The sequence below is a fragment of the Oenanthe melanoleuca genome, chromosome 2 (assembly GCF_029582105.1).
Source record: "Oenanthe melanoleuca isolate GR-GAL-2019-014 chromosome 2, OMel1.0, whole genome shotgun sequence".
Classification (NCBI taxonomy): Eukaryota; Metazoa; Chordata; class Aves; order Passeriformes; family Muscicapidae; genus Oenanthe; species Oenanthe melanoleuca.
Genome location: NC_079335.1, coordinates 135,435,339 through 135,447,595, shown reverse-complemented (window position 1 = coordinate 135,447,595; position 12,257 = coordinate 135,435,339). Strand labels below are relative to the sequence as shown.

At 35.7% G+C, this 12,257-nt stretch overlaps 1 protein-coding gene across 16 annotated transcripts in view; it reads left to right on the top strand.

The window, feature by feature from the left end:
• PARD3 (par-3 family cell polarity regulator) overlaps positions 1-12,257 on the top strand; it is a 440,327-nt gene that overhangs the window by 234,206 nt on the left and 193,864 nt on the right. For all 16 annotated transcript variants that reach the window (XM_056483426.1, XM_056483438.1, XM_056483439.1 and 13 more), the window contains 2 exons: positions 3,147-3,272; positions 4,632-5,008. In XM_056483426.1, the coding sequence (XP_056339401.1) occupies positions 3,147-3,272; positions 4,632-5,008 (503 nt within the window). The remainder of the gene's footprint in view (positions 1-3,146; positions 3,273-4,631; positions 5,009-12,257) is intronic.

Genomic DNA, 12,257 nt, shown 5'->3' with positions numbered 1-12,257 from the left:
GAGTTTAGATGCTTTCAAAATTTATGTCTTCCTAATGTAGGAAACATAGTATTGAACTGTAGTAGAGCTCACTTCTCAGGATTAATGATGGTGGCATATGGCAGGGGAAAAAATCCAATTTGTTTTTAGGTTACTGCATATTTGCAATATCAGGTCTACTCTGTTTATCTCCAGTTGCTACAACAACAAACATGAATTCCCATAAAGTCTTTTTTAGAGTCACATTCTTACATCTAACCATAATATGCTAAAGAAATACTGTAGGAAATTGGTAGGTTTTTGTTAATTTTTGAAAAACATACATTTTCCATAGTTCTAGTTTTCTCCGCTATGCAAACCCTCATTTGGGAAATTGTTTCTGGAATTGTGTCTAAAGGGATCTTTTGTGCCATGTGTTTATATAAAACATTAAATAAATGAAAAGGCACTGTGAGGAGCCTGGTTTCAGGTTTGACTCAGTCTGTTCATCCAGCCTTGAATTTGCTCTCAGTGACTTTAGCTTTACATGCCTTGGTTAACCTAGCTCTAACATTTGTTAGAAAGCAAAATCCTCACGAGCACCATATGCCATGTTGGAGATGAGCAGTCTTGCATTAGCAGAACTTGTAGCCTTTGTTTAATGAGATTATTTACAATTTTGACTGGTAGTTTATTTATCTGTTACATTATTCTACTATTGGTTAGGATTAGTAATATTTTTACAGATTTGAGAGCCTAAGTGGAATAAATGTAAGAAATGTCAAACCATGCATAAAGGTGCATCTTGCATTAATAATTTGATATAAATTCAGAATGTGAGAAAATGTGGAAAGCAACATTTCAAGAAAAATGCTGTCAAAACTACTGATAGAGCAATTATTTTGTAATCATAAGAACATGGAGACATTGGGATGAAATAACCAGATTATTTTGTATCGTGTATTGTCATTTTATTAACTTAGATTGTTGTACTTTGTGTAGATAGTGTTTTGATGTTTTGATATTTTTTATATTTAACCATATAAACCAAACACTCCTTATTGTTACTGGGTATGCTCTTGTGCAAGCATTGTATGCACATCCAAATTCTGAGTACACCTACATCAAAGACCTGTTTGGCATCACATGAAAAAGAAGGAAGAGTAGTCACAACTCCTTCCTTTCCTGCTCAAGTATTTTGTTGGTTTTCTCTTGAATGTAGCATTCCCTATTTTATATTTGCTTTGCCTATCTCTTCCCCATTTAGAGTTATGCCCTTCAGTAGCTTCACTATGTGGCTCAAAGTCAATCCCCCCAGAATAAATTCATCAACTCACAAATGAAGAAGTCACAAACTTGTTTTCTAACACATTAGTTTTCTGTTTTTATAATTAGTTTTATAGTTCTGATAAAAATAATGTACTGAAGCCATACACATATTTTTCTTTTTACTATTAATGTAACAGTTAGTTTGGATCTTCAACTATCAAACCATCTATAATTTCTTTATAATTATTTATAATTTTAAAAATCTGAGACTGCCTTCAACATGTTTTTTTAGTGAATTGAAAGAAAAAAGGGATTGAATCAATATTTTAAAGTTTGTTTTGTTTTACTTCCTGTGACTACATAACCTAATAATGATCAGAAAATTGTAGTACAACATGATCATTTGGGTTTCGTGTGCCACTGTTAAGGACTTGTAGAGTTTTTTGTCATGCAAATGTCTGACTCAAGCTTAATTTGATGATTTGTGTTGTCAGAATGCTTTATGTTGTTTTTCTCCTCACAGTCTGTTTACATGTTAGATCCTTTCAACATCATATCTTGATGTCACTAGGTGGTTCCAAAATGGAAATACTACTAGGATCATTTCTTCTATTCCTTCATCTGCCATGTAGGAGAAAATGTATGACTGTTCTGTAAAAAAAAATCTATTATTTGCTTATGCTGGCAATAAATTGGTAAATGAAGGATTTAAAGTGGAAGAAGTAAGTTAATTTTGCTTTTCTGACCCATTTAATGAAGTGCTCAAGTGTGTAGGTAACTTTTGAGCACATCAGGAGTCCTTCTAAGCACCATTGACTGCTCATTTGCTCTGAGGTATTACATGTGAATGGAAGTGCTGGGATCACTGAAAAGTTTTTGCTTAAAAGACATGCGTGGTCTTGCAATTTCTACTGATTTGGAAACAAGTATTTTTCATGCCATGCCTTGAAATGAATTCTAAAAAAAGTAATGCTTTTGACTTGGATGATGTAAGTTTGACCCACTGATACATCCTGTGGGATTTCACTGTAAAGCTGATCTTAAAAAAAAAATCAAATGCAGTGTCAATGCAAGAATAATCCTGAAGATTGAGTTCTCCTTCAAGTAGAGAGTTCAGGTATAGAAACATCACTGACTTTTCATGCTATCCTACCAGTACATCAGAAGTCCATTCTTCAGGATCCTTTTTCATAATTTCATGTTACATACTTGTTCACCTTTTCTCTCTAAAAATGCCCTTAAGATGATACTGTGGGTAAGCACGAAACAGTGGGGACTGACTCATTGCACAGAGGCTATCAAATGGAAATTGTCTTCAGTTAATTAATTAAAGATAAGATTCGGAATTTAAAAAGACCATTTAAATTTTTAATTTCCTCTTTTTTGTTTTATTAAAAATGTTAAGATTTAAAAATAAAAGCATTTGGTTCACATGAAATTATTGAATTCTCTATCCATCCCCTCATTACAGGCTGCTTATTGTATGAGATTACCCCATGTTTCACTTCCACAGGAGTAGTAAAGGCTGTGTCATTCTCTGCTAATTCAGAAATTCACATTTTAAGTTGAACCTATTCAGCTTCAGTTAACTAGCAGAAAAGATGTCTTTTCTCAGATGGTTATTGGAGTTTTTACTGCACAGAAATCTTGGCCTTTTTCAAGAATGGACGTGCTGTCATCCCACAGCCTGTTCATTCTTACTTATGACATGTTTGATTCACCTAGGCTTTTTGTTTTATAGAAAAGAAATAATAAATCAGATAATTCTTGAAGTTATTTGAAACTGTTCTATCCTACTTCAAGGTAAAGATAGTTTAAAACATAATTTCTGTAGTGATCATGATAAAATATTAAATCAATAGGATTTTCTATGTTGCAGATTATTCAGATAGTAATAATTTGTAATCTTAATGTTCCAGAACCCTGGGGCTGCTGGTGAAGCGACTGGAGAAGGGGGGGAAAGCTGAACAAGAAAACCTTTTCCGTGAGAATGATTGTATTGTCAGGATTAATGACGGGGACCTGCGGAACAGGAGGTTTGAACAGTAAGTGTTCTTACCACATGTTACACTGCATTATTTAACACTGCACCTAGGAGTAGTTTGAGGAAGGTAAGAAAAAAACCTCTAAGCTTGCCTTTCTAATAAAGATAATAGGGACATTGGTGGTTTTTTATATAGCCAGATTAAAAAAAAATCAGGATAATTATTATCTTTAGAGTATATGCAATTCTCATTTGATTGTTTATATACATGATAGATTTTTTTCTTCTTATATTAGTAATCTGTTTTTCTTGGAATTCCCACATGACTTTTGCTCTTATACTTGAAATGCACCATGTTCAATATAAATGGACAACTTGAAGACTTTATTTTTAATATTTTAAAAATATGTGTTTTTTTGATGGTGTGAGAAGTAAAGGTGCCATGTATGCAGAAACTTCCTGGAGAAGTTTGAGAGATAAATATTTGCTTAGTGGTTGAATGGACCTGGTAGAATCTCGAAATGAATCAGAAAGACTTTTAAGAGGGAAACTAGATTGTAGTTCACACTCAGGTAAGTGAAGGAGGAAAATAGAAAAGAGGTGTGCAGGTAAGGAGTGATTTCATGAATGATAATATTCTTCTGAAGTCCATAACACACTAAGGGCCAAATCTAATTTGTTCTGATCATCTTATACTTAATATATATGTAAAATGTGGTTTTAATTTCTTTGATTCTAACCTGTATTGAAACAGAACTCTGTACCATATGGTTGGAAGCAGCTTGTTTCTGCTTGTTCTAAGGTTCTGAATCACAGTTTGCAAAGTCTGTGAAGAGAACTTTATTGACTTCGTATACTTGGATTGTGACCTTGAGCCCAGTGTCTGTCTGTATAGGATTGAGCATTTTTTTCCTATTTCTTAATGTTGCATTCTGATAGACTACTGGCTGAAAACAATTGAAGTGTAAGCTAGACTTGTTGCAAGACTCCATTTAATCAGAAAATTGTGGAATACATAGCCTTTTTATAATTAGTAATTTTCATTCTAATAATTCTGTTGTCACTGTGGTAACAGCTATCCCAATTATTGCAATTATCAAGGTTCAAAACAAAAGGACACTGCAGTCCTGCTACAGAACTCTGCATTTCAAGACTGTGGTTAACATTTTTGCATTTCTGAATGCAGTATTTGCTCCATTAGTCATTAAGCATATTTAACCATAGTGTTGCCCTGAAGCAGTAAACCTTAGCGGAAAGCAGACCAAATAGGCTCGTAAACAGATTCAAGTTTTATGGTTTATGCTTGAGTGCAATGTGTCTGTCAGCTCGTGTTGCTTAATTAACATTAGTAATTATGCTTATAATGTCTCATAGTCTGCCAGTCCTAATTTGCTGATTTTCTGTTCGTTTCCAAACCCAGAGCACAGCATATGTTTCGCCAAGCCATGCGCACGCCGTTCATTTGGTTCCACGTGGTCCCTGCGGCGAATAAAGAGCAGTACGAGCAGTTGTCCCAGAGTGAGAACCTGTTCTACTCCAGCAGGTTCAGCCCTGATTCCCAGTATGCTGATGGGAAAAGTATGAACAATTCTGGACTTCACACATTACAGAGAATGTCTCGAGCGGGGAACCACCCCGATCAGACAGACTCCTACTCGCAGCTACCTCACAGTGTGAATTCATCAGGGAAACCGCCCTCCGGCCTGGTACCGTCACCTCAGAAAGTTCTCACCTCCACAAACAGTGGCTATAACACCAAAAAGATAGGGAAGAGGCTCAGTATACAGCTGAGAAAAGGTAAGGCAGCAGTGTGCTCCTCAGGCAGCAGGAGGTGTGTGTGTAGGGGTTGTGTGTGCCAGTGCCACTGTCCTGGGCAGCAAGGCTGGCAGGAGCAGGGGGTGCAGTGGGTTGGTTTTGAAGCCAAGGCACTGAGTTGTCCCTGAGAAAAAGCACAGGAGACCCACCCTACATTCAGCATGTGCAGCATGCTTGCAAAAGGCCATTTTGAGTAGTGCTTTAACATTTTTTCTGTTTCTCAGCTAATAAAGTAGTGCAGTAAATGCCTCAGATTCTGTTGGCCAAGACCCAGGGAGTGGTGAACCATTTAATATAAACAACTAAGCTAAAATGGCCCATATTCTGTACTTTACAGTTATGCCTTTTCAAATTGAGTTTTGCCTTTAGATTTTAAGAGTGTTTTGGATCCAGTTGGTAAAACTGGACATTTTAATTTCCAGCTAAAGCTTTCATTTTTTTCCACTGAGATGTTTATACCTTTGGTTGAGATGTAATGAGATATTTCCTGTCTTGGCCCTTATGCTAATATAATTTGAATGGGGGTAAGAGACACTATTTAAAGTAGTGTGTGCTTATCTCAACATCTGTGTTATAAGTGCACATGTAGATGTACATCCGTAAAATTTTTATGATGTGAGAAAATTTGGTACTTTTTTGTAGCTAATGTGTAAATGCTTTTAAGATAGTTTGAAGTATAACAAAATGACATTTAGATGCCAGTATTCTTAGCTCTTGGGAAATGATTTTTTTAAAGGATTATACATGCTGTATGCTTTATGGTATTCAAATGAGCATGTTTAAGATTAGCTATAATTTGGTCTCTAGCAACAAGAATAGTATTTACATTACACAGCAGAAAGTTTACCCATATGACAGTATTCTCCATGAACTTGGGGTGCATTCCCCTTAAGATACTCTGTGTTTAATGCTAGTAATATTTATTAAATATCTTTTTATTGAAAGACATTGAAGACAGTGCATTGAATGGTAGAGATTTTGCAGTTTCACAGGTACCAGGCTACTTGTCACATTATCATTATGCTTTCCTTTCTATGAACTTCACATGAACCACCAGATTGCTTCTTTCTGGTTGCTGAATTTTAAGCTCTACAAACTTGGATGACATAAGGTTGAGTTGACAGTTTGCTTCTGTTGTTGATGCTCCTTCAAGAATTTCTCTAGGCCATCAGCTCAGATCAGCCTACTTGGAAAAACTTGCTGTTATTGGTTGAGTAAGGAATCAGTGTGCTTATAAATATGCTCTCAGTCACTACAGTGATTTTTACCTGGGTTTTTTGCATCTGTGGAACTTTTTAGAAATATTACTTGGACAGTACATAAAAGAATTCTCAGCCAGAAGTGGAAATAAACATTTCATATCATTTAAAAGGCACCAATAAATAAATATATAATTTGGGACCACAACATTTTGTGTGGAATAAATATGGTGTTACAGCACCTCATAAGATGCAAGAGTATCATTTTGGTGTGTTATGGATTTTTGACTGTGATATGATATCTTGCACTGGACACTGTTTCAAGGCTATAATTTAATGTAATTTATCCTTGCTTGTGCTAATATCTTAGGTGGGTTTGGAGTAAAGAAGATGCATGCTATGTGTTGATGAAAAGTGATCTCTCTAAGATGCTTTAACATTTAATTCAAACCAGAGGAGTTTGATGGCTCTTACAGTAGTAAGAACTTTCAAATATATTTAGAGTATATTTCAGATGTTTAAAGAGGATATTTGTTTCTAACAGTTGGGTTATTTGAGAATACTACCTATGGTGGAATGGCAGCTAGCTCAGGTTATAGATAAAGGTAGAAACTGTGTTTTATGCACAGTAAAAATAAAGAACATGCATAAGGAAAGAGGCCTTTTTATCATTGCTGTTTTTCGTTTGTTAATAAACACTGTAGAAAGAAGCATGCCCTTATTGACTTACATTTGACCACTCTGGGAACATACATATGGAGCAACAAATGCAGCAATACACTAAAGGATGCCCCAAGTATTTTATAAATAAGAGTTCAATAGGGATGTTGATTGTTTTTGATGATTATTTCTAAGAATGGATATTTTAATAATACAGGCTTTATATATATTTATCAAATGTTCTTATTTGTAGTTGAGAGGCAGCAGTTTCACCAGTTAGCATTGTAACTTTAAGAACTCGTGGGATGCATTAAGGGCATGCAAGGTGTCATCTTGAAACTGTGTTTTCATTTAACCTTATACATTCTGATAATAGATGTAGTATATGAGAATTGAATCTTTTGCAATACAGGCAAACCTTCTTTATTACAGCTGTATTTTTATATATTGCATAAGCTTTATGATATAAGATGGCAATCTAGAATAACCCTACAGTCTGTGCTTCTGTAATTATGATTTCTTAATATTTATTGCTGATTTGGCATTTTAAAATAACCTGAACTTTCATGGGATTTAGCTGTTTAATAAAGTCAGAAGAGAAGGTCAGTCATATGTTTCAGTCAATGTGGAATGTTTGTTGGCTTTTCTAAATGAAAATGGATATCTGTTTATCTTGCCTTAAAGGTCAAGGCCTGAACTTTTAGCATATAGATGTAGGGGTTATTGCTGATATTCTAATGCCATTAAGGCTGTATAGCAGTCTAGCTTAATAGCTCACACAAATTAAGATAATGCAAGACATGACAGTGAGCCTATGTTTATATGCATTTTGGTGTAAACTGAAACAGAGTAAGTATACATTAAAAAAAAAAAAGTTCTTTGGAGCTAATGAATAAGGAAAATAAGACTATTGATACAACACCCAGAGTGTTAGGACAAACTTTGACCTCATATGCACCAGGACACCCCCAGAGTGTTCCTTCTGTGGCTGCAAGTGTTTGAGCCAATGCAACTGAGAGGAATTCAGTCCAACACTTATAAATAATAAATAACCAATTATACAGCAAATGACTCTAAGGCTCAGTCTTTGAGCACTTAGTAACTCACAGCATTTAGCCTGATACTAAAGTGTTCAAGCTTTTCCTTTGGACATTGTGCTACTCAGATTTCAGATCTACTGCTTTTGATTCTGCTGTACATGCCTGAAGTACCCAATCTGGAAATTACTTAATCTTATTCGATTGCCCTTCAGTATAATGCTCATTGCATCATATGATTTCTATCTATAATTACATGTTTGTATAACTAAATTAAATATAAAATTCCTGAAGTAAAATGTCAGCACTGAGCTCATATTTCTCAAGTTAGTCCTAGTTCCACCAAATATTTGCTAATTTTTTGTATGAAGTATTCAGTGCATGAGGATTTCAGTCCACATCTCCCCACTTCCAAAGGGTGACTTAGCCACCGACCATGGGAGTTGTGATTATCTCTTCCTTTTTGGCCTTTCTCTTGCAAAACAAGAAGAAGGGGAAAGAAAGCAGTGACAGAACTGTCAGGAAAGCTGTAGTGTTTACCAAGTCCATCACAAACAGGACATAGCAGCTCTGTTCTGGAAGATGAGTCCTGAAACAAAGGAGGCACCTCTGCACAGTGCAGGAGAGAAAAGAGGTTGAATTGTAGATGTGAGCAGGATTACAAGACTTTGCTCTTTGGAGTTTCTCGTGTTCCTGTGTGGCTTGCTGGCCTTGCTGAGGTTAATAATCTTGCACACAGAGCTGATCTGAATCTCTGCAAGTCTCACCAGGGGACTGGGCATTCAGTGCTGTGGACAGTGACACTCAGCCCTGCTGCACACAAGTTCCTCTCTGCAGGAAGTCGTTAGAGACACAAATGAGTTGCCATGGATATTTTGGGAGTATGCTGATTTGAAGTGGCATCATATTTGCACATCTCTGGATAATTACTGGCTTTGCTTGGGTTCGTATAGGAGAGTGTACAAGACAGGACCCTGAACTTGTCTGTAAGATATCCTGCATCGTGTATCTGAAGTGTACAGATTTATATGCATTTTTCATTATACTCTCCTGTTTTCCCCACACGGTTTCTTGAGCCAGACTTTGAACTGACATTTTAAATTTTTGTTTAAAATTTCTTTTGAAGTGATATGTTCTCTTAAAATTCCTGCTCAGATGCAAAGTGTTTGTCACTTTTGAAATGAGGCATGTAGATGCCTAAATTACTTCAGTGACCTTGAGAAATGAGATTCAAAAATGAAGCAAATAATTTTGAGCATTATTAGTCACTGAAGAAGCATAAACTGCGTCTAGTTTCATCTTTCCATTTTTTAAAACCTCTTCTGATCACCATTAGCAGGCTGTAGCATAAGGGGAAAAGAGCACTTCTATTAGGTTGATCAAAGATCTTCTTGAGTGGTCTGAGCTTTACTTGGAGAAAAAAACCTCACTTGTTCCAAATCACTCAACTACATAAAAATGGGCATGTAATTAGTCATGATTGTGCATGTGGCTGCAGAAATTTTGTAGACAGCTGAGCAGTCAGCCTTCTAAGCAGTGATTTGCATGTACAGTAATCCTGACTGCATGTGCACAAATTCTGAAAATCTGGGGAGCAGTAAAATGGTCTTGTTTAGTTTAATGATGCCCCTTACAGTAAGAACATATTTGCTGTTCAAATCTTACGTGAGGTTCAGTTCTTTAAAAGAGAAGTTGGTTTCCAATGTGGAACACTAGGATAATTAGTTCAGCAGTCATACATCTGTGTCTGGATCCCCAGAAAGAGTCTCCTGTGAAAAGAACAGGAGGTTGAAGTGCTTGGAAGGACAGTGTCTGCTCTGACTATTGTCAGAGAGCATTTGGCCCTTCTGCTTAGTTTTATTATAATGTTATCTCTCTCCTTATTCTCCATTCCAGTGTAATCTACTACTTTTATTACATGATGATGCTTTATTGTGTAATTTTTGTGATTTTGTGTCACACACTTCTTCCATCTGCAACCAACCTTGCTTATTGTTTCAGAGAATGTGTTCTTTGTCTTGAATGAAAAATCTACACTTTCCCCTAGCAATCCTTTATGTTATCTGAATATGAGTTTACCTTGTTAAGGTTGCTCTGAAATGTTCTCTGCCTTTCATGCATAAGTGCTAAAAAAATGTGGTACCCAATTGTCAGTTTTTAGATGTTTTTGAAGTGAAGTTTTCTGCATTTCTTGTTGTTGTTGGTTTATCTGTAGTTGTTTTTTTTTTTTAATTTTGAGAGATTTGTATTGAACTCCCTGAGAACTCATATGCATTTTCTTAAATTAGACTTGAAGGAAGAACATGATTACTTTTAGCAGTGCTTGCAGTGCTGAAAGGCAAGACAGCTGTAAGAGAAGTATCATAAGATGTTCACAGTGTAGGTCCTTCACTTGTTCTTTACTGGTCTGTGAACCAGTGTCCTTTTGAGAGGGATGGAAATCCTGGCTTTTTGTACCCTACCCTGTCTGTATTTCTACCCAGGATCACATTTTGCTGCTGAGAATTTCGACCTGCAGCTGGTGCTGAATGAGGAACACACAACTTTTTGTAAAGGATAGCCTTTGACAGAAATGTTATACCAGACACCTTCTTCCCACAATCAAGAACGTAATCCCAGCACTAGGAGAAATTAAACACTTCTTTGGGAGATAAGAGTCTAGTCATCTGTGATAAAATTTAATAAAATTTTTAACATTCTGTCAGTTTATGATCAGACTGCTTCCAAATGAAATTATGATGCTCATTTAAAAAATATGTTTAATTAAATTATAAGAATGGGTTTCCTCTCCCCCTTACCTTAAAGCTGACAGAACTTTTTCTTCCAAAACAGCAACTGACATATCAAATCTGTCACTTTTCTTGTTGTACAAAATAGATCTTTTACCATTGTAACTGCCCTTTTTATTCATTTAAAACTACTTTGTCTTCAGCTCAGAGCTGGCTGAGCTCTTGAGGGTGATGAGACTTTAGAAGGCATGTTCAGCACATTCAAGGAAAAAGGAGAACTCTAACTTGTCCAGAGAGCTGCTGATTTATCAAAGAAGCCTAAGAATTTAAATTACACAAATTAGTGGATAATTTTTGAATGTTATTATCACTTGGTGTAATTTGATCATTTTTATAGATGACAGCTACAGAAGGAAGAAAATATTTTCAACCCTTTCAAAAATATACCCTTTAAAATATTTACAAGAGATTAAGGTGAACATAGCTCAAAAAAATCTAACACTGCAAAGTAAAGCTCCTAGCTTTGTGTAGAGTGACTCCTGTGTTTTCTAAAATATGGAAATTTCTTCTGTTTTCTATTAATTGTGGTTCTGCCTGGATGTGTGTCCAGTCTCTCCTGTATTACTAGCATAAATCAGAGGAGTCTACAATATGTTTGCACAGTTCACTCATTATTATAATGTAGTTTTATACCCTAAGAACAGAAAACATTTTAGCAGCAGGAAGATATTAAGATCTTATATGTATTTCTATCAACAGGAGAATGGAAATGAATGGAGTGGAGAGAACTAAATCAGTTATGTGTATCAAAAAGAAAAAAAATAATAAAATCAGTTCAGTCACAGAAGTCATATTTATTTTTGTCCTCGGTTGGATGTATCCATTTATTTCCCAGTATTGTGAACATCTAATTTATATATAATAAGTATAGTAGTTTATGAATCTGTATCATCCAGCCAAGAGCAGCTATGGGGCATGAACAGCCAACTGAAGCAGAGAAATGGTAAAAGGAAAATTGCACCCAAAAGCGGCCTCATGCAAAGCTGCACAGAGCAGCACAGTAAAACACAGCCCAATTGAGCCCCCTTCTTTCTACAGAAACAAGTAATTAGAATTTTCTTCTGCTAATATCTGGGCTCAGTGTGGATTTGTGACGTTCTGCAGGCTTTGGTAAAGACTTTCTGGAGATTTGACAGCAGAAAATGCCACAGTCCAAATTTATATCCTGTGTGCATTTCTAATGTGAACATTTCAACTTCTGTTTTTTCCATGGGGGTTTGAAGTGCTGTGTGTGTGAACCAGACATCTGTAATGATGCTGTAATCAGGCAATGGGGATTAAGCTTATTAATAATGAAATATTGTCCTGGGAGTGCACTCGTGTTCTGATATTACTTTAGAAATTTTAGCAGACAAAACCTGTATTCAAAGAGAAGTGTTCAATGCTGATCCTTATAATAAGAAAAAGATAAATTCCATAAAAAGCTGAAATGTGACTTAAAATACCCTTATTCAGATCATCTTCACATATTGCAGGGAATTAAAGAGCTCTGTGAATATTTGAAGCATCATTAAAATTGGGAGGTCTCCTAAGTAAAATATGGATG